This window comes from Dunckerocampus dactyliophorus, chromosome 5 (genome assembly GCF_027744805.1).
Source record: "Dunckerocampus dactyliophorus isolate RoL2022-P2 chromosome 5, RoL_Ddac_1.1, whole genome shotgun sequence".
Classification (NCBI taxonomy): Eukaryota; Metazoa; Chordata; class Actinopteri; order Syngnathiformes; family Syngnathidae; genus Dunckerocampus; species Dunckerocampus dactyliophorus.
Window position 1 is genome coordinate 11,349,637 of NC_072823.1, and position 14,867 is coordinate 11,364,503.

General features: G+C 40.9%; 1 protein-coding gene across 1 annotated transcript in view; it reads right to left on the reverse strand.

Moving 5' to 3' along the window:
* The window catches only part of hydin (HYDIN axonemal central pair apparatus protein), a 65,288-nt gene that overhangs the window by 32,702 nt on the left and 17,719 nt on the right, over positions 1-14,867 (reverse strand). Inside the window, exons 26-45 of the mRNA XM_054777622.1 lie at positions 13,260-13,451; positions 13,004-13,178; positions 12,809-12,882; positions 12,517-12,644; positions 12,041-12,171; positions 11,511-11,638; positions 11,310-11,423; positions 9,304-9,381; positions 9,019-9,168; positions 8,612-8,851; positions 7,291-7,408; positions 5,847-5,921; positions 5,542-5,712; positions 4,356-4,526; positions 4,031-4,206; positions 3,820-3,894; positions 3,506-3,689; positions 3,244-3,373; positions 2,902-3,058; positions 595-670 (exon numbers count right to left, since the gene is read on the reverse strand). Coding sequence (XP_054633597.1) covers positions 595-670; positions 2,902-3,058; positions 3,244-3,373; positions 3,506-3,689; positions 3,820-3,894; positions 4,031-4,206; positions 4,356-4,526; positions 5,542-5,712; positions 5,847-5,921; positions 7,291-7,408; positions 8,612-8,851; positions 9,019-9,168; positions 9,304-9,381; positions 11,310-11,423; positions 11,511-11,638; positions 12,041-12,171; positions 12,517-12,644; positions 12,809-12,882; positions 13,004-13,178; positions 13,260-13,451 — 2,743 coding nt within the window. The remainder of the gene's footprint in view (positions 1-594; positions 671-2,901; positions 3,059-3,243; positions 3,374-3,505; positions 3,690-3,819; positions 3,895-4,030; positions 4,207-4,355; positions 4,527-5,541; positions 5,713-5,846; positions 5,922-7,290; positions 7,409-8,611; positions 8,852-9,018; positions 9,169-9,303; positions 9,382-11,309; positions 11,424-11,510; positions 11,639-12,040; positions 12,172-12,516; positions 12,645-12,808; positions 12,883-13,003; positions 13,179-13,259; positions 13,452-14,867) is intronic.

Below are 14,867 nucleotides of genomic sequence, written 5' to 3' on the forward strand. Positions count from 1 at the left end.
CCTGGGACAGTGTGAGGTATCTCAAGGTGAATAACGCGATAGCTTGAATCCAGCACCACCACCCGAGTGAGAAACGTAAAGCACCGAGCCCAACACTGAAACCCTCAAGGTGTGGTTTGGTCTGAAGTTCTGGGACATACGGGGTTCAAACCAATATATCTCAAAGGGATAGTTTGGATTTTTTGACATGAAGTTGTGCGACATCCCCATCAGCATTGTAGTCCAATAACAGCGACTTACCCCCACTTGGTCTCCTAAGTCCAGTTCTGGTCAGATTTCTGTGATGAAGAACGTAGTTCTGCTTAGTTGCTGGGGACAATTAAGTAGAGTTTGGCTTCCCAATACAATATGCGTTCAAAAGATGAATACACATAATTGTCCCCAGCAACTAAGCAGAACTATGTTCTTCATCACAGAAAATCTGACTAGAACTGGACTTAGGAGATCAAGCGGGGGGTAAATTGCTGTTATTGGACTACAACGCTGATGGGGATGTCATACAACTATGTCAAAAAATCTGAACTATCCCTTTAAGACACCTTTAGAACCAAAACACAGCACCCACACCGATAAGCCAATAGAGGTTTTTGGTACCTTCATTTAAAGGAGCTTGCTCTTTCTTGTCTAGGGATTCTTTAGAAGACATTCGAGGACCGGTTACGGCACCTGACTGCGAGGGATAAAACAAAGGATTAACCAAAATTATTTGAAAATCATTTATTTGCAGTTAGCATAACATATGGGTCAGTCTCATGGGTACCAGAGAGGGTGCTGTCACTTTGAGGGGCATGACGCACAGACTACAGTAATCTGCAGCTACTGTATAACCAAATAAAAATATACTGCAAACACATTAAATAAATGGGAATATTTTCTTTGGGTCTGTTGTGTATAAAACACAACCTGATGCCAATTTCTAACAGTTGGACATTTTGTGACACCCAAACGTTTGTCACAAAGAAGATTAAATAAATAATAGAACATAAATAATAAATACGTAATACAAAACGGTGGTTTCAGCTGCTGTGATTTTCAAAGTATAACATCTCATTGTGCACCAAAATTACACAATTAGACTTACTGTCATTATTTCAACATTTGTCATCATTCACTTCAGTCATTTTAGATGTGTACACAATTTCACCTACAATTTCAACGGATTCACCAACACAGTGTGACTACGTTTTCGGAGATTTTAATTGTGTTGGTTAATGTGGATGTGTACTACAATACAAGACTCAGCACTCGAGGGGAAACTGGAAGTTTACATGATGTTGAAGCTGCGAGCGAGTAATGGAGTAATACACGCTTTCTCTTTTTGTTTTATGACTGTGGCGCTGTTGCCTTTCTTCCCCCCCCCTTTTGCGTCCTCGTAAGTCTCTATGAGGATTCCCGCTTCCGTCGGGCGAAAGTACGCCGCTGTCGTTGCCATGGTGAATCAGTGACTCTGCGATCGATAGCGAGGTTGATTTAAGGAAGAATGCGCACTGATCCGGGATTGGTTACACTGGCTTGATTCATCCGTGTCTGCTCATCCTGGCTTGGTTTTGTACAACAAATTAAGCCTAGACACTCTTGTTTTGGGTTGGTTGAGCTCAGCTCAGTCGTGTATCCTGGATGTCTAAATCTTACTTTCATGCAACGGTCCCCAGGAGACTGACCCAAATATGTTACTGGTATACAGTATACAAACATTAGCAAACATTGCAGCATTTTCTTGCATCATATTTCCTTATGCAGTGGCCTGGCGCTATTATGTTATTCTGCGCAAACAAGCTGGCACTTGATCGATATCAAACAGGTTGGCTGTCTGTCTTCAGGGCCTTAGAGGGCAGCTGACCATGAGTTTCCTCTCGTCTTTAAATGTCTGAAGCTGGTGGTCTGGTCTCAACTGAGGCCTACTCAGCAACCCTGCAGCCTGTCAACAATCTTCCAAAGCTGCAGCTTCCCATTAGCCATGTCAGCCGTGAGCTTTCCTTCTCCTCTTGAACTGTATTTGGGCACTTACAGTTTTCACCAGGAGGTTGCCGAAGTTCGTCATCTCGAGATGCAAACCTGCCTTTTCCTGCATGTATTCTGAGCCAATGGATTGTAGGGGCACCACTAACCACTGTCAACCTGTCCAGCTTGCTTACAGCAGAGTAAAGAACAACACCAAGACCTTTTCACTTCTCTCCAGTGATCGTGATTTACTTCAGCTGATATTCTCTTTGGCAGCAAAACATACAACAATGGGAAAGTCCAAGGAACTGAAGGGAAGATCTAAGACAGGTTGGGAAAGTCTTTTGGAGCCATTAACAGGTGGACCTGACTTTCTTTTTTCTAAATTTGAAGATTTGAATTTTTTAAATCCTGAATAAAACCTGGGCGGCACGGTGGTCTAGTGGTTAGCACGTTGGCCAACACAGTAACAGCTTGGAGATCGGGAAGACCTGGGTTCGATTCTCCCCTGGGCATTTCTGTGTGGAGTTTGCATGTTCTCCCCGTGTGCGCGTGGGTTTTCTCCGGGTACTCCGGCTTCCTCCCACATTCCAAAAACATGCATGTTAGGTTAATTGGAGACTCTAAATTGCCCATAGGTATGAATGTGAGTGTGAATGGTTGTTTGTCTATATGTGCCCTGCGATTGGCTGGCGACCAGTCCAGGGTGTACCCCGCCTGTCGCCCGAAGTCAGCTGGGATAGGCTCCAGCATGCCCCCGCGACCCTAATGAGGATGAAGCGGTATAGAAAATGGATGGATGGATGAATAAAATCTATCTAAAAAAAATCACTGGAGATGCCATGATCACAAATGTAAGTGTGCATTTCCCTACCTGATGGAAATGTGCATTTGTTTTGATGTGTAAAAAGAATGCTGCTGGAATGGAACATACAAATACAGTATATACTGTATACAGACCTGCTTACTCTCCATGGAACCCTTCTTCCTTGTCGCTTGTTTACTTTCCTTAGCTGTAGGCTTTTTACTCTTCTTTTTTAACTCCTCTAGTCTCAGTCTCTTTATATCTTCAAGTTGCTTCTTGTTCTTCTGCGTTTTCCTGATTCTCTCAAGAATCCTGATAGACAGACGGGCAGTTAGTTGTGTAATCAAACGTGCACTCAATCCTGCTCAATCAAAATAGGACTATTAAATCAGATTCGGTTTTTTATACTACTACTCTGCTAGTGCATAAAAATGAAAACTGAAAGTAGTTCACAAAGTTATTGTAGGATTTGTAGGTTATGTTTATTGCATCATAACCTGAGTTTCTTTTGTTTCTGTCGTTCAATGATACGCTCCTTCTCCATTTGCGGCAGAGCTGCATATTCATCCTCGTCCATGTTTTGCAGCCACTTTTCCTCCATTTCTGCTTTTTCCTTCAGCAGGGTATCTGATACATGTCGAAAAGCACACAGTAATTATATGATAATTAGAATGACAAAAATAACATCAATTATTATTATTCTCAGGCATCCACCTAGTGTTTAAGTGGTTGTGTGTGTGTGTGTGTGTGTGTGTTTACACTCAGCCTTTCTTTGTGCCCTCTTCCGAGCTTTCAGGGCGTTGTAGGAGTCATATAAGTTGATAACATAGATGTGTTTGCGGTTCTTAAGAGCCTTGAGAACAACTTGAAGACAGCTCGCCACTGACTTGGTGTAGACAGAATCGAGACCATAAATTACGATGCCACAATAACAGTCTGGTAACTGTTACCATTACAAGAGCACCCATAAAAAAAAAGAAAACACAAGAGGTAAAATCAAGTATTAGACACAATATATATATATAAGTTCTTTGTTTTGAAGTAGAGATAGCAGTAATCAAAAGTCATACTACCTGAAACCTCTCCGCTAGGATATCAACCAGGAGCTGTTCGGGCAAGAGATTGCTGAGTGTGTTCTTATCTATGCCCTGAGGTAGAAACAGGGGTTTTGTTTGCAAAGGAACATTCGGTAGTTGTCACATTCTCAATTTACAATAAAGAAACCTGTTTTGAATTTCTCAAGCAAACAAATGTTACACATCCGTTTAGGACGTAAGAATGTACCTGGCCAGCCATAGTGCGTGTGCCGCCTTTGTCTTTGGGTGTCTTGGAGTCACTGATGCTGTCGGTGGGCTTTGGAGTAGCTTCAGTGGGACCTGAGTTTGGAGGCGCTTCTGCACCTTCAGTGGGTGTTTCGGAAGATCCAGTTCCTGATATTCCAATATTTGCAGATATTTGAGCTGGAAAAGGGAAGCAGTATGTTGCGTCATATTCCTAATTTGTAATCTACATTTCTCTGTGGCATAATAATACATGCTGCTATTTGATATCAAATATAAAAACGTTATATGACTCAGTATAAAAGGTTTGCACTGAATATTTTACACACCAGCCTCTTCCATCCTCAAAGCATGTTCAGCAGCAGCACGGTTAAACAGATGTCTTGCAGCCAGGCTAACGAGAGAGGTCCCGTTCTTCAGTGCATCAGCGAACACATTATCCACTCTTAGAAATGCAGCCCCGTAGTGAGTTGCCAGAGCTGCAGCTTTGCCGCTTTGACCTTCAAAAAAAAATTCAAGAAATGACAAATACATTTAAAGTTTTCAAGTTAATTCTGACCCAATGACGAGCATGTACAGTACGTGGAATCTCCCAAACTGAATGCCCCAAAATATACCACTGAAAAAAGGGATTAACATTGCCTCCCAACTCCAAGTCACCTAAAAACTCAGAAGTCAAACCATTGTCATTCATGACGTCAGGCGACGTGTCAGTATATCTGCTCAGACCCCATATTACCTTACAAGAGCTCAGCGAATGATTAATTCTGTGTATGTGTACATTTTTGTGTACATTTTGTATACATTTTTCTTTGGCTTTTTTAAGCTTTATTTTTAGAATTCCAAAGCATGAGGAGAAAAGAAGAATATACACCGGGTGTTACACAGAATTAGGGGAATCACATTATTGGCATTGTTCTAATATGATATTTTTACATTACCATATTTTCCAGACAATAAGTCTTGCCCGAGTATAAGTCGCATCAGTCAAAAATTGCATCATGAAGGAAAATAAACATATAGAAGTCACAGTTACTTCACAAAATTCAAGACCGAGAACAGACATTTCATCTGGAAAGGTACGCTATTCAGCTACATAGTAGCACACAGCGGGTATGTTAACCTAAAACATTAACAGTTATTCAGGTACACAGTAGCATAAAAACCAGGGAGACTGGATGTGTACAATGTACAAGCCAGCAAGTTACCAGTAATCAAGTTCATCAAGCTCCTGATCTCATTCCACATCACTGTTGTTGTCACAAGCCTACAATGCTCTCTCCTGGTTGTCGAGGGGTAATGCTCATATATTTTACATTCTTTGTTAACCCCTTTTCTTTTGTTTATTTTCTTTTGGGACCCAACATGTGTTACACCCTCCTCAATTCCTTTTTTGTTTTTCTTTTGTGACCCAACTTGTGTTACGCTCTTCATTCAGTATTTGAATTACTGTTTAAATACTGTTTTTTCTTTATCTTTTTTACATTAATATGACTGTAAAGAAGGAGATTTTACCTGTCAGTGGGGCTCCATATATTATTATAGCAATGCCTCGACAGTTGAGGGCAGCCAGACCCTCGCGTGACAGGTCAATATCAATGCACCGGGCTAGAGCTTTGGAGATGGGAGTTACCTCTAGCGTTCCCAGATTCCCGGTTTCTCCTACTTTGATGATATCTGAAATGACTAAGGTACAAAGAGATTTGGCTGTGTTAAAATCTATGGTTCAATTGCAAATGATATTGTTTAATTTAATATAAGGAAATACAGACAACCAGGTTACTGTACTGCACTTGTCAAGTTTGTACGGTTACACTCACTCAGTTCAGCTTTGTGTTTTTCAGCCTTTTTGTTGTGTCTCCCTCGTTGCGGAGACATCCCAGACATGCTTGCATCTGCAATATAAAAGTAGATTAGGCCATTCAATTGGCAATAAGCACCTATGACTGATATTGTTCCTTAAGGCCCAGTCCCATACTGCCGTTTAATGGTTCCGTATGCCTGTGTCTAAATATTTAAGTCAGGTGGTGTAAAACGGAGGCGGCACATTACTTTTTTTTTTGGCCATAGACATTAGACAACGCAGCATAAGCCTAAATACGTCTGAGAAACGTCTTCGTTGAGCCCAGCTTACGGAACATTGAACGCCTGAGTAACATCTCCTTCTGTATGAGTAACGAACAAAGTATCTGAAAAAAATCTAATTGCCTGAACGCTCCACTTCATTTGTTTCGAAATTCTATTTGGTTCACTATTACTGTATCTATCACACTTCGGGGTCCTGTGCAAGGAACTTGCTGAGTCCCACAGGCAATTTATTGACCTGCAGGGGAGGGATCGTGACGATGAGCTGGCTGCTTTCATGAAATGTGTGAGTATATACATTTGTTTTTGAAATGTGTAAATTTCTCAAATATAGAGCAATTCTTGAAATGATTTCATTTACAGTCACCCCTCATTTGTCACAGTTAATTGGTTCCTGTGAATTTCCACAAAATAAGATTCAATACTAATTATAGTTCGAGCATAGAAAACCTGTTTATGACTTTCTAAGTCCAATCTTTCCCATTATTAGAGCCCTGTAGACATGAAACACCACCCCAACAGTCACCGTTCCACTCCTATTACTCTTGGATTACACAGCGTTGCTCAACTGCAATTTGCAGGCTACGGGATCACCTCAGGGACACAAAAGACGCCTTTAAACATTAGCAAGACAGCGAGCTCACGAGTTAGCCTCCAATTTATTTACTGCATTTTAAATTTAAGAAAGGGTTTAAAACCGAGTGAGAAGGACAACAACTTCCATACAGAATGGGAGGAAAATTGATTTCCACACTATCGTGTCTGACATGCCATGGCTGACTCCATGCATTGTGACAGTAATCTAATGTCATGTTTCAATAATGGAACATTACTGACGCCTAGTGGCCAGAATACTACATACACCTTTGTCTTTCAATATTTTTTGACATAGTCAACCACTAAACAGTGATCTTGTATTATTATTTTTTTTAAACGTGATATAGCGAGAGAGCGATAATCAAGCCGAGATATTGCGAGTGACAAATGTCATTCTATTATTAAACATGCCATGGCTGTCCATGACATGCTAGCACCCTCTGTCAACATCTAGTTGCTGAAAAAACAATAAAAAAAAAGACCAAAGAAAATGTATGCCTTTGTTTTTAAAACACAATAATTAACCGGCGCAGCGGGGCAGGGCCTTGAAAGATGCACATGGGTGACAGTGCTTGATGCTACCATTAGAGCAGTGATCTTTGTAAAACTCCAGAAGTTCTGTTGGAAGACTGTCTCCGGCATGTCTTGGAGGAAGCAGCAGTATACCGTTCATGTCATATGCATCCACTACATTAAGAATCTAGACAAATGATACAAAGGGTGACCGAAAGTAAAGAAGATACAGTAGATGCCCCTACAACGTAAATAGTCCGTTCTGAGAACGTTTACGTTATAGGGTTTTCACATTATACGAAGCGTAAAATACATGTAAATAGCCTAATCCGTTCCAAGATCTTCCCAAATTCACCCCTTTGGCCCTTCAAAATATTCAAAGTCCACCAAATATGGTGGGAAAATATAAGAAAACGTTAGCATAAACATAGTAGAGTAACATTCCAATATAAAATAAGGTAATAAATAAGATTACCGTAAATGAATAAAACTGAAAAACAAAAACAATCAACTAGTTTAAGGGCGGGAGAAGCCTGTCTCTCACACAAACTCACATACGCGCTGTATAAGTTAGCCAATGAGATGAGAGCGTAGGCGGTGCCCCGATAATCAGCCAATGAGAGCATGAAGCGCCAGAAGGCGTCACCAAGTGTACTCTGTTAGTCATGAAAAATGTTTCCCTCTCTGTCACGCGAGCTATTCAAATCAAATTTCTGAACTTGCACCGACTTGACGCTTTTCGTTATATGGAATTTCTTCCGTAATACGATGCAAAAACTTCACATACATTCTTAACGTTCTGTGGAATTTACGTAAAAGGAGGTTTACGTTATATGCGAGGTACTACTGTACATCAAATAGTAAACAGAAGAGTCAGATGAACTTTGGAACAATTCTGTATCTTTGCGTAATCTTAATTAAAGACTATTTGTGCGATACTTCACATCAGGATTCATGCTGTGCAACAATGTGAGGAATTTGCTTAAACCAAGACTAGTTTGATACATAAGCCACCTCAGCTACATTTGGGCCGAAAGCTTTTTGAGCAAATTTGCTGATAAAAAAAACCTCCTGCTTTATTGTTCTTTCATTTTCCACCAATTACCCTGTTTCGGGTCATAGGATAAGCGGTAGCGTGGCCCATGTTTGGGTGAGAAGCGGTATACACCCTAGATTGGTCGTCAATCACAAGGCATATGTCCAAAAAAAAAAGTTTCACACTCACATTCACACCTACTGTATGGACAATTTAGAGACCTGTTTATCACATTTGCTTCAAGGGTAGACCATGTGACCAAAATGTCACATGACCCTAAGAAAAATTAATATAAAAGGAAGTAAAGCTATAAAGCGCGCTATGAAGCACAAAAAATAAACAGGCATTAGTTACCCTCTCTTCGTTTTGATACTGTGTGTCAAACTCAAGGGAGTAGAACTCAATGGGGTAAGAACAGGGGTTTTTGACTGTGATCTCTGCTTCTATCTCCATACTGAATGGCAGGCAGGGCCCCATGGTCAACTCTGGTGGGCAGAACACCAGATGTGGGTCTTCACCCTGTCCCTGGGCTGTGATGATTACTGGGTGGGCGCTCTCCGTCACATGGACAATTAAATGCCTCTTGTAATGGCACTGCAAAGACAGAAGTCAAATGTAATCTTATTCTGGTCTTCATTACAGTATTTAAAAGGCAGAAATCTGTTTATGGTTGTTATCAAGCATTGATGCTACAAAACGACATTTTATTTGATTGCACTTATATCTTCATTAATTCTCTACACCCTCTGTAAGGTGCTTACCCCCTCAGCAGGAGTGAACTTGACCTGGACATTGGCCCGGTCACTGGAGGTGAGCATGCCAGAGGACGGGGTCATCTCAAACATCAAAGGTGGTGGCCGGTTCTGCTGTAGGTATTTGCTCCGCTGGTGAAGGGGCAGGAATTTATCAACCTGAGAGAAATGAAGAACAGGGGTACGTTTCTCCCAGATGCAGTGACACTTTTTAAACATTTATTAACGCCATTATGAAATTTGAGTGACTAGGATAGCAGATGTACTGTAAATAAAACTGACAATACTGTGTACCTTTACAGGCTTCACATCTTCGATTATGCTCCATTTGCAGGGCACAGATTCATGATTGTGTAGCTGTAGTGTCAGAATCTGACGGGATATAAAACATAAGCTTGATATAGCCGTAGGATATAAAAAATATGCTCCCTGAATTCACAAATCAGTACTTTCACTTAATTTCCACTAATTTGGTAAAAGGTAGCATCCCCTCTAATGTTGTCTTGATGCTTTTATAGCTGTTTGTTTGGGTTGAGCATGTGACAAGCAATTCTCTGCCGAAATGCAAGGGGCAGTGTTTTGAGAGTCAATTCAGTGAGCATTCATGGCACTTGTCAACTATTTATTAGTTTGTTAGCTTCTTAAGCCGTGATTGGCTGGTGACCAGTCCAGCGTGTACCCCGCCTTTCGCCCGAAGTCAGCTGGGATAGGCTCCAGCATACCCGCGAACCTAGTGAGGATAAGCGGCATAGAAGATGGATGGATGCATAGCCTCTTAAGTTCCTTTGTCGAAAGTGAATAGCAGCAATTAAAAAAAGACCAAGTGTGTTATTGGAGCTGGAACTCATTTTATTCCAATTATCCATACGAAAATCAGAGAAGTCGTTCCCGAAGGTGGTCTGTACGCCCTCTCAAAGAGTCGTATAGACAGGAAATAATTAGGGCGGTCAAATGATTAAAAATTTTAATCAGATTAATCAAGGTTTTTCATTAATCACGATTAATCTTTTTTTTTTTTAGATAAGCATCTTAAAATATTGTACAATATTGCATTTCAGTGTTCAATACGATAGATATAAAAGGTATAAAGTTTAGTTACTTTTACCTTGTGTTTGTTAAACTAGCTACCGAAAAACGCTGCGTGGTAATCCTTTGTTACCTTGCGGTTTATTTGTTCCAGACTGAACCGTGATAAGTGAATTTCTGTGAAGTAGAACCCCTTCTTTATAAATGGAATTTTTTCGTGGTTAAAGCATAGAAAACCTGTTTACGATCTTATAAATACGTTTTTTAACATTGTTAGAGCCCGCGAGACATGAAATAATCCATATACAGTTGTCTCTCACTATATCGCGGTTCGAACATCGTATCCTCAGTCTACTTTTTCAAAAATGTATACGGCCTACTATTAGTCAAAACTATGGATGTCCGATAATATCAGCCCACCAATATTATCAGCCCGATATTGGCATAAAAATGTAATGGGTCAATATCAGTATCGTTTTTTTTCCTCTATAAGGAGATGGCGGACAGCTGTAATTTCAATCTGAGCAATATTTGTGGGCGTGTTTCTATGCAAAGTTTATGAGTTTATAGATGCAGCAGCGAGTCCGCTCGCCATAACAGCACATACTTGAGCTGATGCTTTGCTTAACCGTGTTTGGGGTGGTAGGACATGGTAGGTTGTGGTGGTATGCAAGATTATAGGACAACTGCTGATTTATACAAGGATAATCTCACGACAATATCAGATGTGATGGACAAGATATAATTATCTTAGGATGTTAATAATGAACGTGACTTGGCTATATCTACCCTCATACTTAATCATATTTGTCACAATCTAGCCATTGCTCAAATGTTGCGTGGACATGGAAGTCAAAATTTGCTGAATGTAAAAAAATTGGGATTTTATCCAGCTTGACAGTCCACGTTGTCAAAATGGGCAACACCTGTTCCACCAATTTATTTACTGTAATTTCTGCAGCAAAATGTGGCCAATGCAAGCTGCCAGTAGATATTTATTTTACAATTGCCATAAACAGATTCACTATTCGTAATTTTTTTCCACTGTAATTTACTGTCAAAAAGTTTGATATATTGTTTCCAATGAAGCATAGCATATTTTTGCTTTACTGTGCAGTCATATTCTGGCAAATGCAGCTGCCATTTTTATGGTAAAATCAATAAGGTTTTTTTTTTGCTGTTAAGAGTTTTTTTTTTTAATTTTTGTAATGACGTCAAAAAATCCTTTCATTTATCCTGAGGACATTTTGTTTTAATTTATCACACTGCCTTACCTTGCACATGCCACACCGCACAGTGTCAAACTGCAGTGTTTCTGTGGAAACAGAGATCGACGGCAAGGTCACCACAGCACACAGACGCACATGCACTGATGGGGCACCTAAGACCTATAACCCCCCCACCCCCCCAAAAAACAAAGGTTATATGCCATGGAAATCATGACAAAAAATGACTCCGTAATTAAGTCTCAGCACCTGAATTGGAATGACAGCATCTCTGATCCCCAGTGGCAGGTTGCCTCTTTGGGGATCAAATTCCACAGTGAAAGTCTCTGACTCACCCCGGGAAAGGTTCTTTGTGTGACCAAATTCTACCCTAAAACCTGAAAGAGCAAGCAAACAATCACAATGTTTTATTAGCATATAAAAATAAAAAAAAGAAAGCCAAGTAGTAAAGCACTTCCTGACTAAGTGTCAATATACGAGGGGTAAAACATTGCAATCATGTCCAAATCAATTTACTGCACTAACTTTAAAAGTTAGCAGTTATAAGACATCCTATCAGCTAAAAGGTATGATAGTACAGATATACAAATATCAGGTCTTTACGCAATATAAAAGAGTACAATATATTGGCCAGTGTATTAACCAACTGCTCTGCTTCGTCCTGCTCCTTTTGGACATTTGGAATTGTGATATGAGAGGTGTGCTAATGTGAAAGAATGTGAGGAAAAAAAAGAATGTTCAAATGTTCAAATCAATCAATCAAACTGAAAATACAGTACCTGCCGTGACTTTGTTGTTGGTGTGGAGGGACACAGGTAATGACCCATTATTGGTCATAATAACAGTTTGTTTGAGGACTTGGCTTGGAACAACATAGCCAAAATCCAAAACATACTCAGGAAGGCAGAACCTGGGAGGATAAGAAGGGGTTATTGTCGATGCAGATGAAGCAAGTTATTATTTTAGAACTTGTACAACCCACATCTTATTGATCTAAACCAGTGGGTTTCTTGCCTTTGAAGTTTCAATGGAACCTTTAAGTGGCGATAATTGTTCCGGTTTCAATACATATTTATAAACAATTCCAAAATGTATTTTCAATGCCAAAACTTCATTAACAATCAGTTTGTAAACAAGGGCTAATATTAATTTTATGTTCTCTGTCCGACACGTTAAATACTTTCAGGGGCAAAATATGGACTGTTAAGGCCACTGGAACATCTGTTTTTTTCACAACATGTGCGTAAATGCATACTTGCTGAGTTTGTTCCATTTTTTGGTGGAACTTTGAGAGTTTCCAAGCTCCACGAGGCTCTTGCTCACAGCCAAAGCATTTTCTGTGACTAGCATGTTCTCAATCTCAACATAAAACATCTCTGCATACTTTGAAGAAACAAGGGAGAGATGAGTACAAGGTCAATTTATACAATATGCACTTCCTTGCAACAGTATGATCACAACTGCATTGCTTTACGAGTAACTGATAGTACATGTAATACTAACAAATTGAAAGCCTAAAATCTGTGACGTTCATTTTAGTGACTCACATTCAGGGCTCTGGTCGCCTTTGTTTCGATGGCTATTCTGGCCCTGTCAGCCACATCACTGTGGGATTCCTTTGCTGTAACGGAATTATATAATCAAATTACAACAGCTCTATATGGATCTTTTAGGTGCAGTTTTTCAACAAAACAATTCACATTTCTCATTGCACAATCATGTGGTAATGTCTCCGTATTTACCCAGGCTTCGGGGCAAATTCAAGGAGATCCGTGGGAACACTCCCTCTCCTGTGAGCGTGATGACCTGCGATGGTAAATGAGCCACCACCACCAGAAGACGCTCCTCAAACCTCTGAGGGATCCCAGGGAGGTAGAGCACACGCAGGCAATGCTCCGAGCCAGAATCAATGTAACCCTGTCACACAAAACACTTACTGGAAAATGAGCTATTCCGTGTATTGAATGAGTGTTGTTTAAGTTTTCAAGTTGAACTCACCGTTGCGGGGATGACCATGGGTTGCCCAGGTTGGACCTCTTTATTCTGCTCATTTGATGTGTCCGAAGTTGCATCTGATTGTAACTGCTCAACTGAAGTCCCTTCCTTTTCGGGCTTTTCAATACAAAATTTGAAGCCCACCTTTCCAGTATTTCTCAGAATTACGGTGGATTCCCCAATTTGATCAAAACGCTGGAAAAAGAAGAAGAGACATTAAGGGAAAAGCGATGACTGCTTTTCAGTATCTTGCTTTTTGTAAGGTACTTAGATATCTGTAAATGGATATACTGTACTTTATTAATCCAATGACAGAAATGAAGGAAATTAAAGTGATCTATTCATTCATTTTCTAATACTTTTCCTGTTCAGAGTCAGGGGTCAGCAGGCCCGATATACCCTTAACTGATCACCAATCAATCGCACAACACGTATAGACAGACTAAACATGAGTCATGTAGACTCTGACTAGAGTTTGTCCCACCTAGTCATTGAGCATGAACTGATGAAGCCAGTTCTGATGACAGGCGAAACCTGCACAGTCTAGTTGCGTTCGATTCAATGTCCTGAGAACACAATGACCTGGATGAATGAGAATATTCAGGTATAGAATTTGGACACTCGAGGATCTTAAGTGTACTCACACGAGGCCACTTTGAGTTTCCTCTGAAATGTAAAGTGCATTACAAATCAAATTTATTTTTTCATCCATCCATTTTCTATGCGGCTTGTCCTCACTAGGGTTGCGGGGGTATGCTGGAGCCTATCCCAACTGACTTTGGGTGAGAGGCAGGGTATACCCTGGACTGGTCGCCAGTCAATCGTAGGGCACATATAGACAAATAGCCCAGTTTGACTTACGCACCCTGTAAAACATGCCACAGAAAATGTCTCGCCCGGGGCAGGTACTTGGCATGGTGCGGCGAGTTATCAAGTTATCGAGGCTCGCAATGTGATCATCGGTCGGGCGGTGGCTAATGTGGCGCCCGTGTGTGCATGTGTGGGGGAGGCGACAAACAACCGCGACCGGCAAAACCCACCGCCAGCACCAACCACGCACACAGGAGGCGACTAGCAGCTGCTACCAGCCACACCAGCGAGCGACGTACCCACATTCAGAGCAAATTGTAAGAGTCGCCCATGGTTCACATTAGCTGTCAGTTGTGGAGGAAATTTGGGGATATCAAAGTAGTTCAGAGGAGGAAAAGCGGCAGATGTTGACAATTTGCTCTCGGTGTGAGCGGTGCAGCCGGCCACATCCGCCTGCCGCCTCCCGCGTGTGGCGCCCATAAGGCGGATAGCCCGAAAAGTGATTGTATTCGTCGGACTGCCTGGGGGTCCTGCTGGAGCGCAATCAAGCTGATCTCACATCCAAATTCTCCTCAAAAAAGGTGCCTGATCCTCTTAAGTTTCACCAGTGATTTTGAAAAAGTCAAATATCTTTTTGTCTAAATTTTATGGTTACCTTTTTCATTTTGTAAAAAGCACCTCTCAGAAAAAAAATAATTTGGTGAGCCCTGATATAGCCAATAGTACACAAGTGATTGGTTTCAGTATCAGTGTCAGGGAATGTACGTTGGTAAACCTCACTCCCTCTGCCTTAAGAGCTGC